The following is a 20065-nucleotide window of genomic DNA, read 5'->3' as shown; positions in this document are numbered from 1 at the left end:
AGGTTATCGTGTCGCATCCAGGAAAGTAGAGCGATTTGTAGTTCCATGTTTCAAGTTTCCAATCATAGTTCTTATTTCATTACCTAGGTCCAAGTCGATTGTTCCGATTCGTATTCTCTCCTACGTTGTTTGTAACATATTGTTTTCCGGGCGGCTCGTTGGGCCTACCTTAACCCCCTACTTTGCTGGCGGACCATCGTATCAGCTCCGTTTAGAGTCCCACGCTGACACCAGGACGTTGTTTTGAGCCGCACAATCATGGTGAACCTTCCCGCTTAGCTGTTGTCGGATGATAACATCGCCCAGAGTACATAAACGTTGTATCAATGTTCCAACTGGCAGCCTAGTGTGATCATATGACTCGTGGAGGTGTGAGATTGGCACTTGTGAGGGCTATGATTGACGCTTCTTCCAGGTTGTCAACTCGCCATTTGAAGCCTTTCATAGATTTCATAGATTTCAAACATTTTATAAATATCATACGTAACGGAGGTTTCATAGATTGTTAACAATTCATAGGTATCATGTTTATAGTTCGTGGATTGAACTGATATTATAGGTTTTATAGATTTCAAAGATATATTTATCTCTGCGTGAATTGAAAGGTCTCGCTGGTTCATATGTTACTATTCTATTTAATAGTATTTGAGATTTATACATCTTTCAATCAACGCTTTAGATAAACCATCCGGTGAAACGTACCTTTGTTAATTCATCACGTTTCTCCAGTTTTCATCCGCTGCAGTGACTTATGCGTTACCATATTCTGAACATCTATTTTTTAAAATGTATGAATGGTCACATTAATAAATAATGAGAACTTCGGAATTAGGTGGCTAGTTTTCAAATAAAAAAAATCGCTGAATCCAGACTAATATCCCCAAGACTGTGAGAATGTTTTTATTGACCAGAACTTTTTTTGCTTTGAATTTGTTGACATCGTTGGAATACTCTGAAATAGTCATTATTATGTGTCTTATTCAGTATTCGAGAGAAATATGAGTTCATTTACATCAAATTCCCTTTTCTGTGCACAACTTTCCAATTATGGAAAAATATTTGTGATGCATTAGGCCCAATACAGATTTTTGTTAGTAATTGATTTACCTTTCTAGGAGAAAACCGGTTAATTGTATGAAAGTTGTTCTGGACAGAATCATCTGGTATAAATATAAGTTTTAGAACATGTGATAGACGAAGAGTTAAAACAAAACAATCATTTCAAATAATGGTAAATGCCGTAGTAATGTTGATCGCAATTCTGTTATTAGCGTTTTTGAATGCTAGCATATCCCCTGAATAATGTGCCATATTTTAATAAGTGTACGAATTGGTTGCGATCAACAGCTATAAATTTTGTTTACGAAATTTCCAATTTTGGTGATATTATCTTGGTATTGTTCCACAAGCATGACGTGGAATTTCAGTGTCTGTATCACAGTTGTGTGTTGACTATAGTTGGTTGCTGAGTACGTTGATTGTATGGTTCTGTGGAGGTGGCCAGTGTAGGTGTGCTGCAGAATTCTACCATGTCTTATCAACCGAGCGCAATCAAAACAATCGAACCGGGAAAATATGGTAATAGAGATTTCAGTTTTTATAACTTTTACATATGTGTCGAAGAGAGAAAAATGGGCTTATTTCGTTTGGGTAGCTTGCGGTCGTACACTGTAAGAATTTTTTTTTCTGCAGATAGCGTTCATCTATATTAACCTATAACCTATAACAGTCAGTTTTGAAAGCTCATTTATCGTGATGGGTTTTAATGAATTTTTAAGAACGTTAGAGTGAAGGTTGAAATTTTTGAAAAATTTTGCAGTGTTGATTGCGAAAACCAATTTGCCGGCATGCAGAGAGTAGTAAAAATATCAAAATCAAAAACCACACACAATTTTATGCGCGTTATATAACCACGGTGCCACATCGAAAACAACATTTCCAATTCTTTTCCGTAAAGGTTGTACAACCATAGGGTGAAGGTACAATCGGTTATTGTTATTATGATTGCGGCACATTCTGATATTGTCATTTCTCTATTCGAGGTTAGGGCTCACCGTATCCGGTATAACTTGCCATAGTAGCGGTGTTGGTTAAAAAAAAAAAACGAAACGTTTACCTTTGAGCCGCCACCTTCCGCTGTGGGTGCAAAAAAGGATTCTCGTTCGCTCGTAGGTACTATTTCGTGCATCGCGGATCTAATTCGATTCGGCAAAGGTGGATCATGCTATCTCGTACGATGCTTTTATAACCGTGAAGGCTGTTACCATACAGCAGAGGATTGGTCTTGGTAATGATCTTTCGTTCGGAATTGCACGGAATTGATTTTTGCCACCTTCGGTTGAAGTGCACGGTATAATCAATTTTATGTCTTATTTGTGTTGATATTTAGAATATGAAACGTAACAAGGCATGGCGATCGAATTGGACAATAGCAAGTGTTTGAGACGATTAATTAAATTGCAAATGTTTAGAAACTTTTAAAGTTTTCAATCGTATTGGAAATAATTGAAATATATCGTTCATCGATATCGAGCTTTTGATGCCTTCCCAGTAAACTAGAATTGTGTAAATATTTTATTTCTAAGTCGCTTGATGTGCTTAAGATGCAACATTTGGTTTACATCGTTCAAAATTAAAATTTTGTAAAACGCAATTTAAAGTTACATATGAAGCAATATAATGAGTCAGATATAATCGTAAAACACTTCATTCTTATAAAATTAAATGTAACAAAAAGTTTGAAATGGTATGCAGAGTTATACAAAATCGCAAACAATATTTTCTGCAATGTTCGTATTTGGCCTGTAGAATTGTGCACATAGGGGCTTTTATGCATCCTATATGGCCATTTTTTGCCAAATAAGGGTTCACTTAACAGTGTGGACGAAGTTGTTGGGTTACAATTTTTTTGAAAAATTTAAAATTAAATTTTCAGACTTGCTCAGGTATGTATTTTAGGGTATCCAATTGCAAAGTTTGGCAATGAAACGACTAATCTCAAAGCTTGGTTTACTGTTGCTTTAAATCCCAAATGACAAACTATTCTGTTGACTGAAATAAAATCGAATAGTTTTTGATGTACGAAATTAAACTACACTTTAAGGTTCCTGAAAAATCATTGAGCCCATGCAGATCTACGCAACACGCATGTAAATGATCTGTAAAATATCTATATCCTATATCTATCATTATTCATCTAGGGACGGAAAGTTCGCCCCTACTGCTAGGAAACGGTTGAGTTTTAATGTTGTGCAGATTAAAAGGCGGTATTGCTTCCCTTCGAAGAATGTACTTATTTTCATTACTTTGTCCTCAAATATTAGTCAACATCAATTGTGGCATCATTGCTTCCAATTACATAACGACAAATCGTATGGACCCCTTCTAGAATAATTTTTCACGCCGCTTGAAAATATTTTTATGACTTCTCTTTAGGGTTCTTGTATTCTAATAGCTCTTGATTTTGAAAAAAGTTTGTTTTTAGGATTCAATGTGTTCAGAAATTCAGAAGACTTAGAGGCGATTTTATTAAGGACAAAAAAAAAATAGGCTATTGATATATTCATCAAATAATTCTCTAAATTAAAATTCATTTGACTAATACGACAGACTGGTGCCTTTATCTGTAAGTCAAATATAATCACACGCATCAGCTGTCAGCTCGATTAGAAATTCTGTAAATCTGTATCCAAATGATCAATGATAATAATCCTCCGACTCAGTTTCAATGCAAGGAAAGCATAGAGCCAGTGTTTTTTTTTTCAATTTCTTCTTTCAAAAGATTCCTCTTCCGTGAGGACATCCGGTATCGTGCTGTTTACGGTGGTACAAAGTATTGGTTGCTTACCTTAGCTTACAATATGCAGCAATACAATAATAGCTAATGATCGTTCGGAACCGTCTACGGATGACTGGTGGGAATGCCAAACAAAGCATAAATTCTGTGCCGTGAGGTGAGCGAAAGGTGGGAAATTGAATTCATCATGTGCTGGGTTGACAATGAAGAGATTAAAGAAGTCGAAACTGAGGAAAGAGTGGTCATGCGGAACAGATGCAATAGCGTCCGGGAAAGCATTGGCATGTATTATTATTTTTGAAGTAGAATACTTCTCTCAGGAAGTTCGGCTACATAGGGATGTGAAATGAAAATCTAAAACCGAAAAAAGTGAAAAATATGTCCAATTTCAAATGCTAATAAATCGGTTAGTATCCGATGGATTTCCTTCGTTCTTGCAGCAATAGATTGAAAAATCTTCTAAGATTCTTCCCAAAATAAGATAATTGTAATTTTATTATTCACACTATTGTACTATTGAAAATAGTCAAGCCTTGTCAAAACGAAAAATTCGATCGCTGATTGGTCGTTATATGATTGCTTCCCAAGCACGGTCGACAGAATCATATACCTTGCAATTGAAAACATGCTATTTGGCCTATATAAGAGCCTGTTACAGCCGAAGCCGCTCATAATAGTTCTAGACAGCGAAAACAGCAGTCGTCCTTCCTTAGCAGCAGCACTAGCCCTTTGGTTGGTCACCACGTCTCAGGAGCAGCGCAGTTTTTCTCATCATGTGTCTCAAGAATGCCATTATTCCACCCCCCCCTCCCCCGTGTTGGGGCAGCATGAAGATTGTTATCAGGAAATCCAATTTTGGAAATCAAAATCCCTTTTTCAAGGCAAATAAACAAGTCATTGAAAGTTAATAATTTTTGACAACGCAAGCAAGATTCTGTGTTGGATCCTAGCAATTTAAATTTGTCGCACCCGTCTAATTTACTGAACGCGAAATAGCTTCCACAGTGCATGTTGTCCGTGTATCTTAATTCCCCCACTGTTAGGGCAGCTCAAAGGTTGTGATCAGCAACCTATTTTGAACCGCAAAATACCTTTTTCAAGGCAAATAAACAAATAATTGAAAGTTAATAATTTTCTGGCATCAACACAAGCAGACATTCTGTGAGGGATGCAATCAAATTCTGTTGTAATTGTCTAATTTTGACTTTATTCAGTATCCCCATTGTAGGGGCAGCGCAAAGGCTGCGATCAGCATAACCGACTTTGAATAACAAACTGCCCTGTTAGAACGCGTTCACAAAGCCAGTTAGGCCGTTTACATACTGGCGCGTTCTGCGTTGCGAAGACGTTTCGCCTTGCCGTGGGTTAATGTACAGCGCTGAGTAGAGCTGTACATTTTATTATTCTGACTGTTGAAACTTGTTTGCGCCGTAAAGAGTTTGTTCTTTGCCTGTTCAAGAAGGTCGTATTTATATGTGCAAACTGAAATTGAGTAGTACTTTAACTTCATTTGCACAGAATTTTCAATATTGCCAATGAGCGGTCAACATTTATTTGCTAGGAAGAATGACTGACACGCAAGTAGCCGGGTTATCTTTCTTGTAAAAGTATTCTACTTCAACCTTGCGGTCGTGGCTTTGCACACAACCCTCCTGTGATTTTTTTTCACAGTTGCACGCAGTAAGTTATGTTAAGCTTCGTTTCCAATTATTTTTGAATGTTAGAAAATATAAGAATAATTCACTATCTGGAACTCGGTGTGCTCCTAGTTTTCTTACACATAAGTCAATCATTCTGGCCCGCCTGTACAATTCAGAATTTAAACATTGTTGCAACATGAGCCAAGTGAGTTTCGATTAACGAAACGGGATGCCGATCTTTTTGACTTAGATACCTTTCCTATTTGTGTCAGTTATTTTTCACCACAATTTCTGCTTCCCTTGATCCGATTTTCTATGGGTATATTTTTCCTTCGCTTCAACCAAAGAACGGTATGTATTTCATCGTCATACAACGATCCCATAGCTGCAGACGTCGGCTGCCAACTTTTGGTAGCTACAAAGATGAAGACTGGAAATAGCTATGAATGAGTGACAAACGTACTCGGCTAGCCCGGCAGGGAGTCAATAATTTTCAGCTAAAATTTTCTACACTCTCATTCAACTCCGGCAAGGTATGAATGGAGCGGAACCCATTACATCTGAATGCTACCACACGTACCGAATAGATTATTTTTTTTTCTTATATGTTCATCGTCAGTTAAAAAGCCCTACATATATTATATCGTTTGAGCAATGATCTTGGGCTGATTACAGACGATGGAATCTCTAGTTTGAAGACAGTTATGATCACATTATGAGTAATGATGAACTGTGACAATTAGCTGACTCGTGAAAAGGTTTGAATAATGTTTGTGAGATTCGGAAACCATACGAGAACTGATACATATACTAAGCGATGCTTGACTTGGACTTGGTATTTGCCCTGGGTAAATTAAGTTGTTTTGATTACCAGCAGTAGTAAAACTTCTCGAAAACAGTTTATACAAAATCAGCATGAAGCAAACTAAGACATTCAAGTTAAATACCACTAAACAAAAAAAAAACGAAAAAAAAGAGTTGGTTTTCGAAACTAGTTTTTCTTGACGCCGTATGGTTTTTTGTAATAATTTGTTCAGCATGTAAGGCTGACTTTTAAAAAATAATAAAAACTATTATACAGTAAGATATGTCTATTTACCTGTTGGTTAGATTACATTTGTCCGTGTTTTTATATATTTGTAGTCAATTGCGGAATATTACCCATTGTAATGTGAATAAAAAAGTAATACATGAATTTGATTTATTATGAGTTTGCTGCTTTCTGGTAGGAGCATTAGTGTGGCAAAAACATACTCTGTGTAAAATTTCAACTTAATCGGACTTTGCGAGCCGTGCTTCAAGGCGGTCAAAGTTTCAGTTTTTTTCGACCGATCAAAAGAATGCATAGGTAGTTCATGAAATACGATTTTTTTTAATGTGGTTGTACTCAACGTCTGGAAATTAATAGGTTACACATCATGGATGTGAGACTGGATGGATGTGAGGCCGAATGGACGTGATGCCGAATGGACGTGAGGCCGAATGGACGTGAGGCCGAATGGACGTGAGGCCGAATGGACGTGAGGCCGAATGGACGTGTAGCCGAATGGACGTGAGGCCAAATGGAAGTGAGGCCGAATGAACGTGAGGCCGAATGGATGTGAGACTGGATGGATATGAGGCCAAATGGAAGCGAGGCCGAATGGAAGTGAGGCCGAATGGAAGTGAGGTCGAATGAACGTAAGGCCGAATGGATGTGTGCCAGCAATGAAAACAACGATAGCATTTTTCTAATCTGATATTTTAGTACTGCTATTGTTATTTGGTCGGCGTGCATTATTTCGAGTAATCGGCAATCAAAGTTTAACCAGCACGTATGTTTCCTGCAGGCTGCTGCAGAGGAATTTTGTTATAATACCATTATAAACTGTTCAAATGATTTCGTTTTTTCATGAAAGATAGATTATCAATTTTAACATCCACTGGTGATAAAAACTCAATTTTTGAAAAAATGGCGCTTGGTTCGATCTGGTCGAACGCCGACCATATATGCTTAAAGTCTTCAGGAATATGTTTACATATGAACTACATACACAGACTATAGCATGTGAACAATTCCTGTTGAGATCTAAAGGTGTTAGAAACGATTCAAGTTGTTTGCCTAAAGCCTAAGTTGATGAGTTGTTTGTTTGAAAGCCTATGTGTATTTGGTCAATGGAATTGATGAGCCCCTCGTTAGTTAGAAATTAATACTTGGCTCACCAAATTTGCTGTTGGCACTATAAATTTTTTTTTTAGAAGAATCATCTCCCTACCTGCAAAAACCATTCGGAAGTTTATACTGACTGACTGTTTGCCGCCATATAGACTGAAAAAAAAAGGATATTTGTGTTCTATAGATTTATTTTATTTTATTGCTCTTCAAGATTCAAGATGGTATTTATACTTTTGTTGAGATTGAGAGAATATTTATACCCACCTGAGGTTTGTGAACAAAATCAATACGCACATTCATGTTACGGTACCTTAGCCCTTAATATTCATTTTACAATTAATGGTTTTCATGAATGAACTTAGCCACAGAACGTCGTAGTAAGTAAGTTGTTTTGGTATAACGTGGGTAATAGCAGTGTGTATATACTGTACAAAACACTAAGTTTTGGTTTAATGTACGCTGTATAAACATTAGTATTGAGCTTGAGCTTGAACGACTGCACATTTCGTAGTTGCTCTTCCGTGTTGGATATACGATGGTTCAGTTACACGAAGAACCGCCTTAAGATGACGAGCAGTAAATCGTGTGTATCTGAGGAGCATGAAAAAAAAAAAACACCGGGAGACCGGGGTGGAATCCGAAATATCTCAGCAGAGAGATAATAAACTGATGTGAGCTTTCTCACACGAAAGACATTTAACAACTACACAAAAGAGCTCACTGCAGTGTCTCTTGAGCATGTATCAAATGAGAGAAGCATCTAGGTAGGAAAGTATGTTGCATTGTTTGCTTCGCATCTCGTAACTGCAAAAAAGGAGGAGAGTGGCATCCAAGATACGACCGTATGACGTTGGACTACTTTTATATTCCATCAAAACAAACAGTAGACGGAATCGTCACTCTAGTATTTTCTGAAACCTTATTCAACAGTGCATTTCTAAATGCGGAGACGTTGAAGCATTAAAAAAAATAATATAATATAAAAACCTTTCTTCGTAGCTGCTCAACTAAGACAATCATTTAATTTATTTTCCTATCTTAGCAAAATTTTCCTATCTTAGCAAAAAGCAAATTCAACGAGACTATCTAAAATTGGAGACCAGAACGATTTAAGCGGAAATTCTAAGATTGGAAATTGTTGGACATTAAACCGATCAACATTATGCATTTTAAGAAATTACGTTTATTTCAATAACTTAAAGAAGTAAGAACTCAACAACACGCTTTTCATTCGCCAAACCAAGGTTTTTGGCGAATGACAGGAAAATATATTACTTCATCAATGATGATTTAGAGTATTTCTGAATGTTTTGTGTTTTTCACGATAGAGACAAGTTTGTTTTTTTCTCTGTATGCGAGAAACTAAAACAAAACCGCGCGCCGAGAAACAAAAACGGAAATTAAATGTATGCTCATCGAGAAAACTTCACCGATAATTTATTATACTCCTTTTACCGATAATTTACCGATAAGTCCCGTAGACTTAAAAGATCCTGTTTTGATCTAAATGAAATTTCTAGCAAATAAGTGTTGGTCATTCAACGGCAGTATTTTTTCCTTGATGAATAAAGATTGGCTGTAGAAGTTTAAATCGCTGCTGTACAGTCGAATTATTCAACCGTGTTCGTTCAGGCGTTTTAATATTTTTAATGAAGTATTAATGAATAAACGAGAAAATACTGAATTTTCGATTAACACCCTATAAAGCTATTCACACACGTGCTATAGCAATTTATACATACGAATGAACAATCAATTTAAATAAATTTAGCTTTCTGCTGCGTCAGAAAGAACCGTTCACTTTGCCGGTCAACGCACGAATAAGAAATTCAAATCGATGGTGTGATAAGATACCGGTACAGTTTTGGAATGAAAATGATGGGGTTAAATGTTCGAATGGTACCTTTTATATCAAGGTTTCGTCAGTTATTTGGAAAGAGTGGAGAGTTTAGAAGCATAGGAAATGGCAAGGAAAGTAAAACAACAACAACAACTATTAACTTTTTTGCGAGCAGCAGAAACACAGCACAAAGCAGAAGAAAAAAGTGTGGTGCAAAAAATTGCTACACGCAACACTCATACTGGGTACGAAGTGAGTGATGAATATCACTCTGCTCTTTCCAATATTGAGGAAAATAACAAGCTTAGAGATGAATACTTCAAAGATTACAATATTCTCAGCGTAGTCAGTACTAGTGTTGAATGAATAAAGTGCAAAGTGGTTCATTATTAAAAAAAAAAACTTTGATCGGATGTCAAATGAATACCGTAGTAGTTGTGCGAAGTAGTGCAACGAAACTGTTTTCTTCGGTAGGTGATTGAAATAAAGAAATTTCTACTCTATGCGAAATCTAAAGAAGACTAAGGAACCAACCCCTCATGGGGCATGATTTAGTGAGATAATATGAGTTTTTTCTTGTTGTTATTTAAGTGTCGATGTTCTAGGAGAGGAATAAAGGGGCTGAGAGGGAACAACTGGGAAAAATTCCCGACTGCGAAACAGAAATTTAATAGAAAATGAAAAAAAACGAAAAAAGAGACAAAAGATATAGAAATTTAAAAAAAACAATAAAAAAAACAATATGGTAACCAAATTCAATCTTTTAACAACCAGTGTGTGAATATACGCAAAATAATGCTCTTTTTATTCAATTCTGATAAAGGTTGGTTGAAGATATCATGTGTTACAGCAATTTTAGAAAAAAATTCGAAAAATAGCGACCACGAATTTTAGTGTTTGTAAAAAAAGCCTATATTTTTCCGTTTTCAGAAGATATGTCGGTTGATGTAATTTTATAAAGAAATTTGAAGGTAGAATCAAGTTTGGTGAGCAAAGTTTTGACGAAAAACGAAGCATAAAAAAAGTATTACTTTTACAGCTAACGTGGAGTTCATCAATTTAATTAACCAATTGCCGTTTTTTACTTAGAGGAGACCCTCCTGTAGAAGGTCGAAAATTAATTATTTTCGTAATTTTTTACCGGATGTTTAAAGAAGAGTGAAGTGTAAAGATGTGTTAGCTATTGGTTAAGGTAGATTTGAAGCTGTATATTGCATATCATGGACTATATTTGAGTAAATATGACGCTGTTGATAGCTTTTTCATGAAATCATGTTTTTTTTTTCAACTGGTGGTAAGTTTTTCTCAGCATCTACTGAACCGATTCGACTTAAATTTTTTTCTAGCATGTAAAAATAGATTATCTAACTTGCACAGCTATGTAGGTTTTTCAATATCTGAATTTTCCAATGTTTTATGAATTTTTGAATAGTGATTTTTCACGAAAAAAATTTTTTTTCCTGAAATGGCCGCTATTTTGGCAATTTTTGGAATTTTCAAAAACGGCTTAGTAACAAGATAGATAATCCATTTTTACATGCTGAAAAAAATTCATTAAAATCGGTTCAGTGAATGCTGACATATAGTCACGATAATTGGATATCATACGATCATACAATATCGCTTTCGGCCTCTCGTTCATTCGGCTTTGCGTCCATTCGGCTTTGCGTCCATTCGGCTTTGCGTCCATTCGGCTTTGCGTCCATTCGGCCTTGCATCCATCCGGTCTTGCGTCCATTCAGCCTTGCGTCCATTCGGCCTTGCTCCAAATCTGTATCATATTTCCAGTTCGCTTATTTTTCGCTTTCCCTGCTGCACACATTGTCTGCTTAATGAAAATAAATAACAGTTGTAGTAAATATCAGTTGTTTTTTCATCAAATGTGGCTCTCTATCAGTCCTTGAAATATTCTCAACAAAGAAATCTTGTGTGAAAATTATTTCGAAACTAAGCAATTTCAAATGTTCATCTACTATATAAAAATGGAATTCCGTAACGCTTGATCTTATTGATGTTATTGCCTCCGTCTCAGTGGTGTACAGTCACCACCATCATTTTAAATCGTTCAAAAAATATAAGCGATGACATGTGAGTGTTTTTACATGAAAATGTTCAGAAAAGATATTTGGGAAAAATCAAAAGGATCTGATTACAAAACTACGTAAAACAAGCAAAAACATGACTTTTTATGCTGAATTTGCCTCTAAATCAAAATTTTAAGCGATGACATGTGATTTTTTTTCACATTAAAATGTTTGTTAACGTTCAGGAAAGACATTTGAAGAAAAATAACAAGTATCTGATTACTAAAACTTGAGATTTTATTCACAAAACTACTTAAAATATGCAAAATTAGGACTTTTTATGCTGAATTTGCCTCAAAATCGAATTTCAAAGCGAGACATGTGATTCTTTTTTTCAACAATATGGCACGCTAGCCTTCTAATAGCGTTCTCAATCAACCAGATTAGTTGAGGAACTTCGTTAGGGGCCATCCACATACCACGTGGACAGATTTTTAACGATTATTAACCCCCCCGTGGACAAATGCCCATATAAATTCTTTTTTTTTGCCGTGGACATTCCACGTTGTTTTTTCAACAAGTTTTCGTAGTTTTGTGAATAGTTACATATTACGGCATTCGATTTACTTTTGTACTTTTGAATTTGATTTTTATTAGAGAGCTTTTAACCAGAAGGTCATTCAGCTCTTATCCTTACTGTTTTACTTTTTTTACGTTAATCCAAACTAGAACTCTTGGGACATTTAGCTGGGGGAAAGGTTACGATTCATTTGTTTGAATATCGATTAAGAGGCAGCTTAAGCATTAAAAATCTTTTATTATCTTATTTTCTACGAAGTTTTGTGGATTAAAAAATGGCGACTTCCGGTTTCAGGAAAATAACCTAAAGTGATATTTGGCCAACAATTTCAATACTTCCGAAAGTGGAACTCCATACGTCATTTTACAGCGATGACACGAGTTTTTTTCTCATTTAAATGTTTGTTAACGTTCAGAGAAGACGTTTGAAGAAAAATTACAAGTATCTGATTACTGAATTTGAGATATTATTCACAAAACTACGTGAAACATGCAAATTTATGTCTTCTTAAGTGACATTTGGCCAACAATTTCAATACTTTCGAAAGTTGAACTCCACGTCATTTTGAAATCCAAAATGGTGGCTTCCAGTTTCTGTAAATCAGCCCAAAATCACAAAAAACAATCCAATATGGGTATTTCCGTTCTGTGCGCTCTCAGAATATTGAAGTACTTAAAGTGATGATGGAAGTATAAGATGTGAATTATATTTTTGAAGTGAGTTGAGCTAATGTAGCAATGAAATATAAAAAAATCTATCTTTGAAACCTTTGATCCCGAGCATCGCTGGGAACGTTCAACTAGTGAAGAAATAAATAATAAATAACACACATTAAGGAAGGGGAAATTTTACCATAGCACTTTTGCGTGAAACGGCACTGAGTTTTGGCGAAGTTACTAAAGTATATGAAACTGCCCTGGGCACTCAAGGGTTAACTTTGATGGTATGGTGCGAAATTATGTTAGCTCTTTACGAACGAAATTTACCGTGAATTGAGTTTACTTTGAATACATTCAAAAATTTGTAGTCATTTTGTTCGACCAAATTTGATTGAGTTTTGGCTAAGTTAACCCACTAGTGCCCAGTGCCGCCTTTAGACGGTCTTCAGTTACACCTGTAAAAAGCTTCAATCAATACTTAAAAATGTTTATAAAGATTCATAGTGATTTTTTCGAAGTTCGTCTGAAAATTAACTTGGGCACTAGAGGGTTGAAGACATTTTTCGAAAATATATAAAATTACCCAGGGCACTCAAGAGTTACTTTTGGCCGGTAGGTAAGTCTCGTTAACGTTGTATTTGAGGACACGCAACCATTATGTAACGTTAAAAAAACAGTATATATCGATCATTACTTTTTATTCCGAATTTTTGAGTGATCTATTTCACCCCCTTCCACGGTACCATGGAACGGGGTGAAATTGATCAATTTTTATAATAGTTTCCAATTAACTAGCTTCATGTACATTTTTCCCGAAATAGTATAATTTTAAAACAACTACTGGAATGTGCTTCAGTAAACCTCTATGGCCATTGGTGAAATTGCTATCGTCTACTTCATGAAATAAATTCGATAATTCTATAAGGTACTATGAGGTGAATTGGGATGAAATTGATCATCATTGAAATCCATACATTCTTTTGGCAATGTGCTTTTTTTCGATATACTAAAGATAAATGATGATTTCTGTGCTGAAAAATACACTGTGCTACAGCGATTTAGAACTTCTAAAGTGACCTAGTGTAGGTTGTAGGTTTTGTTGAGTGTAACATTCGCTCATACTAGAAATTTTCCAAACAACCCCAAAATCTGAAGTTATGGTCAAAATACGATTTTTTGGACTTCAGCGCATATAATATTTTTTAACTCAGTCATTTATCAACCGATTTCCAATATTAAAGCAGTTTTAGAAAGAGGACAAATAGAGCTTTCAAAATATATACAGGTTTGTTCTAATATCAATAAATTATGTCGAGTTATTTAAGCTTAAATCTAATTTTTTAGACTTTTTCACGCAATTTTTCAATTTAATTGTCAATTTTCCGTCTATTTTTGTGAGAAGCATACCACACATATACTATAATTTTGAATGTTTATTCAATTCCGAATCAATTGAAAGTAGGTTTGTAAAAATCGTTTGATATTTGGCTAAGTTATATATTTTTTCAAGAAAACCAGAATTTTTAGCTTCTATTGCGCAATTATTTCACGGAGCTACAAATGATGAAAAAATGCAAGAACTTTTGATGTGACTTAGTGTGGGTTGTAGAGCTTCAGTCGAATGTTACTTGCGCGTTTACTTGAAGTTTTTCAAATACCCCAAAAATTATTAGTTATGGTCAAAACCCTGTTTTTTACCTTAGCTCACATTTTTATGTTTAGTTCAGTTATTTTTCAACTAATTTTTTATATTTTGGCTGTTTTGGAAAGACGAAAAATAGAACTCTTGAAACATCTAAATATGTCTAAAGAGTTTTTCTTTATGTGATTTGAATAAGTAGTGCAAGATATTTAATTTATAAAGTAATCCGTGGTAATCAAAATAAAAACTTGTAGTATCAGCCTGCTTATTTGCATATATTAGGATCAATCATTCCGGGGTTAGTGTTCTCAGCTACTCTTCTACGTAAAATGAATTCGTGCACCAGATATAGCGGAATCATAGTTCTTTATGTTGTCTTCATTTACTATCTACCGTAGAACATTTCCAACATCATTATTACGTTGTATAGAAAATGAGTAAAAACGAATCGAAAATAGAGAAGTACATTAACTCTCATTCTCCCCACCATATAAAGAACGAGACTAAAGTAATCGTTTCGGTGGGTGGTTGCCGATAGGTTGGGTGGTCGCGAGGGAGGTTACTAATGTGAAATAGAATCTTTCCTCACCATTGTACAGCAGATTATTATAAAATGGAACTTCACATTCCGTGTGAAGCGAGAAGAACTAAAAGAAACCAAGAACGGGTTCATTTCACCATTCGATGTGTGATGCTTTCCTTTTACCGTCTGGAGACGAGCCGATGAAACGAGATAGAACTACAATAATGAACTTACACATTGACTTGTTTCTCTATCGTGTTTCACAATGTCTGCATGCGCCCGACCATGCAATACACTTCTGGCAGTGAAGTGTAGGCTAGTGTTGGTGCTTATATGCCCCACCTTTTTATCCTTTTTTAATCGATGGGCGGAGCGTTATGCACATTGCGTGTCCATTCTTTTACGGTAGCAGTTAAAACCTATACAATCGTCCGTGCTGTACATCGAGGCACTTGTTCTCTTTTATGCACAGATGATATCACACATACCAACGTAAACCTCGTCGAGTTGGGTGGAAAAGCCATCTTTCCGGAGACTGCGAGATACAGTAAGCATTGAGCAAAGCGTAAGCACGCGACTCTTTTGGCGTTTGGTCCTACGGTTTCTGTCGGCACTGAGTAAGCGGTGAGAGAAGAAAGCATAATTGACAACGATTATTGTGTGTTGTCGCGATTAAACGCGTGTTGATACGGAGGCTTCTTGGAGCGGAACAAGTGTATGAGTGAGAGGAAATTCTACGGCAAATATGAGCATAGTTCACTGGGCTATTGAACAGCATGACAAAAGCGCAACAATAGCACCAAAAGTCGAGTCATTTGAAATCAATTCCCGGTGCGTTGTTGAATAGGATACAATTTCTTTCGAATTCATTCGTTTATGTTAGGCCCGGTGAGTCGGACGCGCGTTTTCTATTTGAATAAAGTGAATAATCGGTTTGGTGATTAAACTGATTGGAGATTAGTGAAGCATACGGTTTGCAGTGTTTGTGATTACAGATCAACAGCAGTGTTTAAGTGAATGGAAAAGCTGTAGTGTCTATTATTACTTTTATATTACACGAAACTACAATAATTGAAACAGGAATTACAACGAGTTTGAGTGATACCCTGTTATTCAATCGAGTTCAAGGTGATTCGTTTGCCGATCATTCTGTCAATCTGGGTAGTCATTATTTGACGGATTTGGGCGGCAAAAGCCCTAAAGCAGGAAACCTAGCAGTGCCAGCAGTTTACGGCGGTGGTACTCCCCAGCACCCAACGAGTGGTTTTCCTCATCCGGATTGTGCATCAAACTCTTTTAACCTGGCGGCGTTTAGATCACCCGGTTTACTGGGAACGCATGGATTTAATTTTGGGAACAACTTCGGTTTTCGAGATCCATCTGTCTTTGATCCGACCAACGTGCATCAAGGTCCAATTCAACAGCACTTACCTCAGTCAAACGGAAATACCTTGTTGAACCTTGCACAGGGGTTTCGAAATAACAATGACACAAGCCCTGTGAATTTGTACCTTGGGAATTCAAGCCCATCCAGGGATACAAACTTGGACACATATTGTTATCAGAAGAAAGATTATCCCGACAGCCAGGAAAATCTTAGTTTCAACGAGCAGAACAAAGACGATGAGGTTAACATTCTGAGTCGTGAAAATAGTCCAAACGGGAGGATAAATTACAACTCAGACAGCTCGGATATCCGGGACAAACGTCAAGACACTTGCAGTCCTGTTGACAGTTCGCGGTCCTATTCTAGTCAAACTAAGGACGACCTCACTGGCTACCACAGTCCTCACAACGATAGCGCCGGGTCCCGTAGTCCTGAAAATTTATCCCATCTTGGTGTCAATAATCCTGCCATTGTACCCGTCGGTGGCGGATACAATCCGAACAATCCCAACTGTTCCAACAACAACAACTTACTCAACAATAACCACCTGAAGACCAAATCGCATACGATCTCCGACATGTTGGATCACAAACTGCAGTTGAGTTTTCTGGGACCGCCCCTCGCCGCACTCCACTCGATGACGGAGATGAAAGCACAGCAGAGCGGCAGTCCGGTACAAACGACACCGCCGCAAACCCAAACCCACCAAGCGGCCGGAATGCCCGGAGGCGGTGGAGCTCCTAATCCGCACGGGATCGATACGATACTATCGCGGCCGCCGCCGGTAACCAGTGCCCAATTGAATGCCTTAGGAGGTTGGTATTGTTCTGTTCATATCTTTTGTTTGTGTTTGTGAGGTTTAGATAATTAAGTAAACAATATTTTATGTTTTATCGGCAAGACTGATCAAATAATTTATTTCAGGAATTATATGACATCATCACAAAGCTTTAGAGTGTGTAACACTTATGATATTTATATATTTAGTAATACTAAAGATGTTGTTGAAATCCTGTGTGTTAGTATGTTACAATTGATATGATATCCTAGGATTTTCAACGAACGAATGAGTATCTAAGTGTATGAATCAATTTTTTATTTCAGAAAATTGTTGAAGTGATATTTGGTTTTAAAGAGTTGAGAATTAGGAAATACAAAATCATTTAACTCTGCTTGGCCATATGAAAAAAAATTTGCTTAGCTTTCCGTTAGAGAAAAACTAAGTTTCATTTCTGATTTATACGTCCTAAGAGATTTTCAAAATGGAGAATTTCTATTTACTTATATTTGTTGTTGCAGTTTTACAAATTGGTATTGAGGTAAAAAAACAGCTGAAAAATTGAAGATGCAGTATTTTCTTTGATTTCGCGAATATTCAGTTAGCAGTTTAGCGATTTCGCTAATTTTCGAGCAGATCAGCGACCTGTTAGCGTCGCTAAAATTTTGGCTTTTGACACGCTAATCGCTAATTCGCTAATTTTGTAGAGAAGCGACAAAAAAAAACTATTTACAAAAACTGTGAGTTTTCGATGGTGTACATAAATTGTTTTGATAATACTTTACTGCAACAGTTACTTTTGAAACGTATGTTTTATCCGAACAATGTTCAATTGTTTTAATTGTCTAAAGTTCCTCTCTTTAACACAAGTGCAAATCAGTAATTTTATCTTATAATAGGGTTTCAGTTATCGTACAAGCCAGAGAAGCATTTTGAAGAACAAGCTCAAAGTGATTTAAATTAAATTTTTAGCACGTAAAAAACTTGCAATACACTTTTGATTTTACTTTTTCAATCCAGATAAAAGTTGAGTTTTTATCAAAACATTCCTGAAAGTATTTTGCATACCTACAAGCAGACTCACTTTCGTTGCTCCTTGTTTTTTAGAAAATCCTCAAGTGAGAACACTGTTTTGTGAATCTCAAACCTCTTATTGTAAATAGCATTCAAAATTTTTGTGAGTAATAAGTATAGCCATTTGACAATCTAAGTATTAATAAGTTAGCGATAAACGAAAGTTCCGCTAATTTGGGTTTAGTTGAGCAAGTGAGCGGATCGGCTTAGTTAGCTCAGTTAGCGGATTAGCGATTGGCGTCAAAAAATTTTCAGTTAGGGGTGCCCACCAGTGGTTGTTTATATTTTTATGAATCGGTTAGTCTAATATTAACTTGAACTGCAAAAATATAACTTGCGAAAAAAGTCTTCGAACCTTTTAAGTGCAGTTAAGAATGTTTCAAACGGTGATTATTCCATATTAATCTATTTTTTTAAATCGTTAGTTATTTTGACTAAGTGAGTAAGAGATGGTACAGTAAATCTCTATGATGAAATAAGTAGGTTAGTTAGTTAGTTAGACAGCTTCATATAAAAAAAAAACTATGGGAAAAGTAAAATAATGACATATAAAACTTTTAAATATGGTTAGCGAACAAATCTATCATTCATTGGTAATGCAGTCTGTGACAGCTGTGCTTATGGATTATAAGTAATCAGGGTTTGAAGATCGAACTGGTTCCTCACCACGGGAAGTGAGTAAACTCTGTAATGTCTGGATGATTTTGTATAATCTGATAAAGTAATTATTTTTTCATTATTGGTTTTTTTTTACTTTTTTATTATGTGAATAAAAATATTTATAATATATACATTTTTGTTCCTTGATGATTTGAAATATTGTATTGTGTATTTATAATAAGTTAAAGTTGAAGTGATCTGTTAAACAATGAGTTTAGAAAAAGTCTTCAAACACAGGAGGAGCAACCAATACAAATCAAAATAGTTTCGAAACCAAGGCATGTGCATTGTGCATGTGCGAGCATATTGTTCGTTTATTTGTTGGAAGTAAGATAATACTGGTAAACACAGGTTTGGCCCTAGTTCTTGTAGATCTTTTTATCCGTCCCTGTACATTTTGGTGCCCCTAGCAAAGATAACTTTTTCAGAAAAATTATAAAAATGGTTGAAAAGCTAAGATTTTTCATTTTTTTCCAGTTTGAGCTTTAGGGCAATTATTTTTATCGCATTTGTCGACCTGTGTATTCGAGCAAAAGATTTAAAATAAAAAGTTTCTACGTTATAACAACAACCCATTTGAACCATTTCATGGAAAATGACCGATCGTCCAATACCGGCCATTTTGAATGAAACTTTGTACACGTATTTGACTTAGAGTACTGATTATTTTACATAGGTGGACGAATTTTTCAGACTAGATCTTAGCTTAGCATACACGGTATTTATAGTAATGTGGCATGGTAGCTCAGAAATCCTAAGTTGTAAAGATTTAATAAGAACAAGTTGTCTGGTTGATGTTGCAAAAAAAAAAACAAAACAAATCGAACGAACAATCTTTCTAGCAAAAAAAAATTAAATAAACACAATGTTTTGAATAGCAAGAAAATAAGTTAATTTTTCTTTAAATTTGGTCATGAAGCTATTGCGAAGTTTAGAAAAGTTCAGCATGGAGAAATGTGAGATAACATTCTTTAAAAGTTAAGTTCTAGAGCATTCTTTAATGTCAACGTTTTTAAGAATAATTGTATAATTATATAATGTTAAATGATAATGACATACACACAATAGATGAAGAAAAAAAAATGACATACACTATCCGACAACAGCTTGGAATCGCTTCAAGGAGGGTTGCAACACTCAGTTTATATATTGCAGCACCTCCTAAAATAGGCAGATATCTCGTAATTACAACGAACAAGAAGTTTGCAGTCTTCAGCAAACTCGCTCAAAAGGTCAAAATTTTGTATGGTGGACAGTTTTAGGCAGAGTTCTGCCGTTGGTTTGAACACAATAATTCTTCGTATTTT

The 20065-nt window shown here is 35.8% G+C and overlaps 1 protein-coding gene across 1 annotated transcript in view; it reads left to right on the top strand.

The window, feature by feature from the left end:
* Positions 1–15872: 15872 nt before the first annotated feature.
* Positions 15873–20065, top strand: part of LOC129732068 (homeobox protein 10) — a gene marked incomplete at its 5' end in the record, with an annotated part of 105012 nt that continues 100819 nt past the window's right edge. The window contains one exon of the mRNA XM_055692563.1: positions 15873–17061. Within this exon, the coding sequence (XP_055548538.1) occupies positions 15873–17061 (1189 nt within the window). The remainder of the gene's footprint in view (positions 17062–20065) is intronic.

This window comes from Wyeomyia smithii, chromosome 3, assembly GCF_029784165.1.
Source record: "Wyeomyia smithii strain HCP4-BCI-WySm-NY-G18 chromosome 3, ASM2978416v1, whole genome shotgun sequence".
Classification (NCBI taxonomy): domain Eukaryota; kingdom Metazoa; phylum Arthropoda; class Insecta; order Diptera; family Culicidae; genus Wyeomyia; species Wyeomyia smithii.
This window is presented reverse-complemented; position numbering and strand designations above follow the sequence as displayed.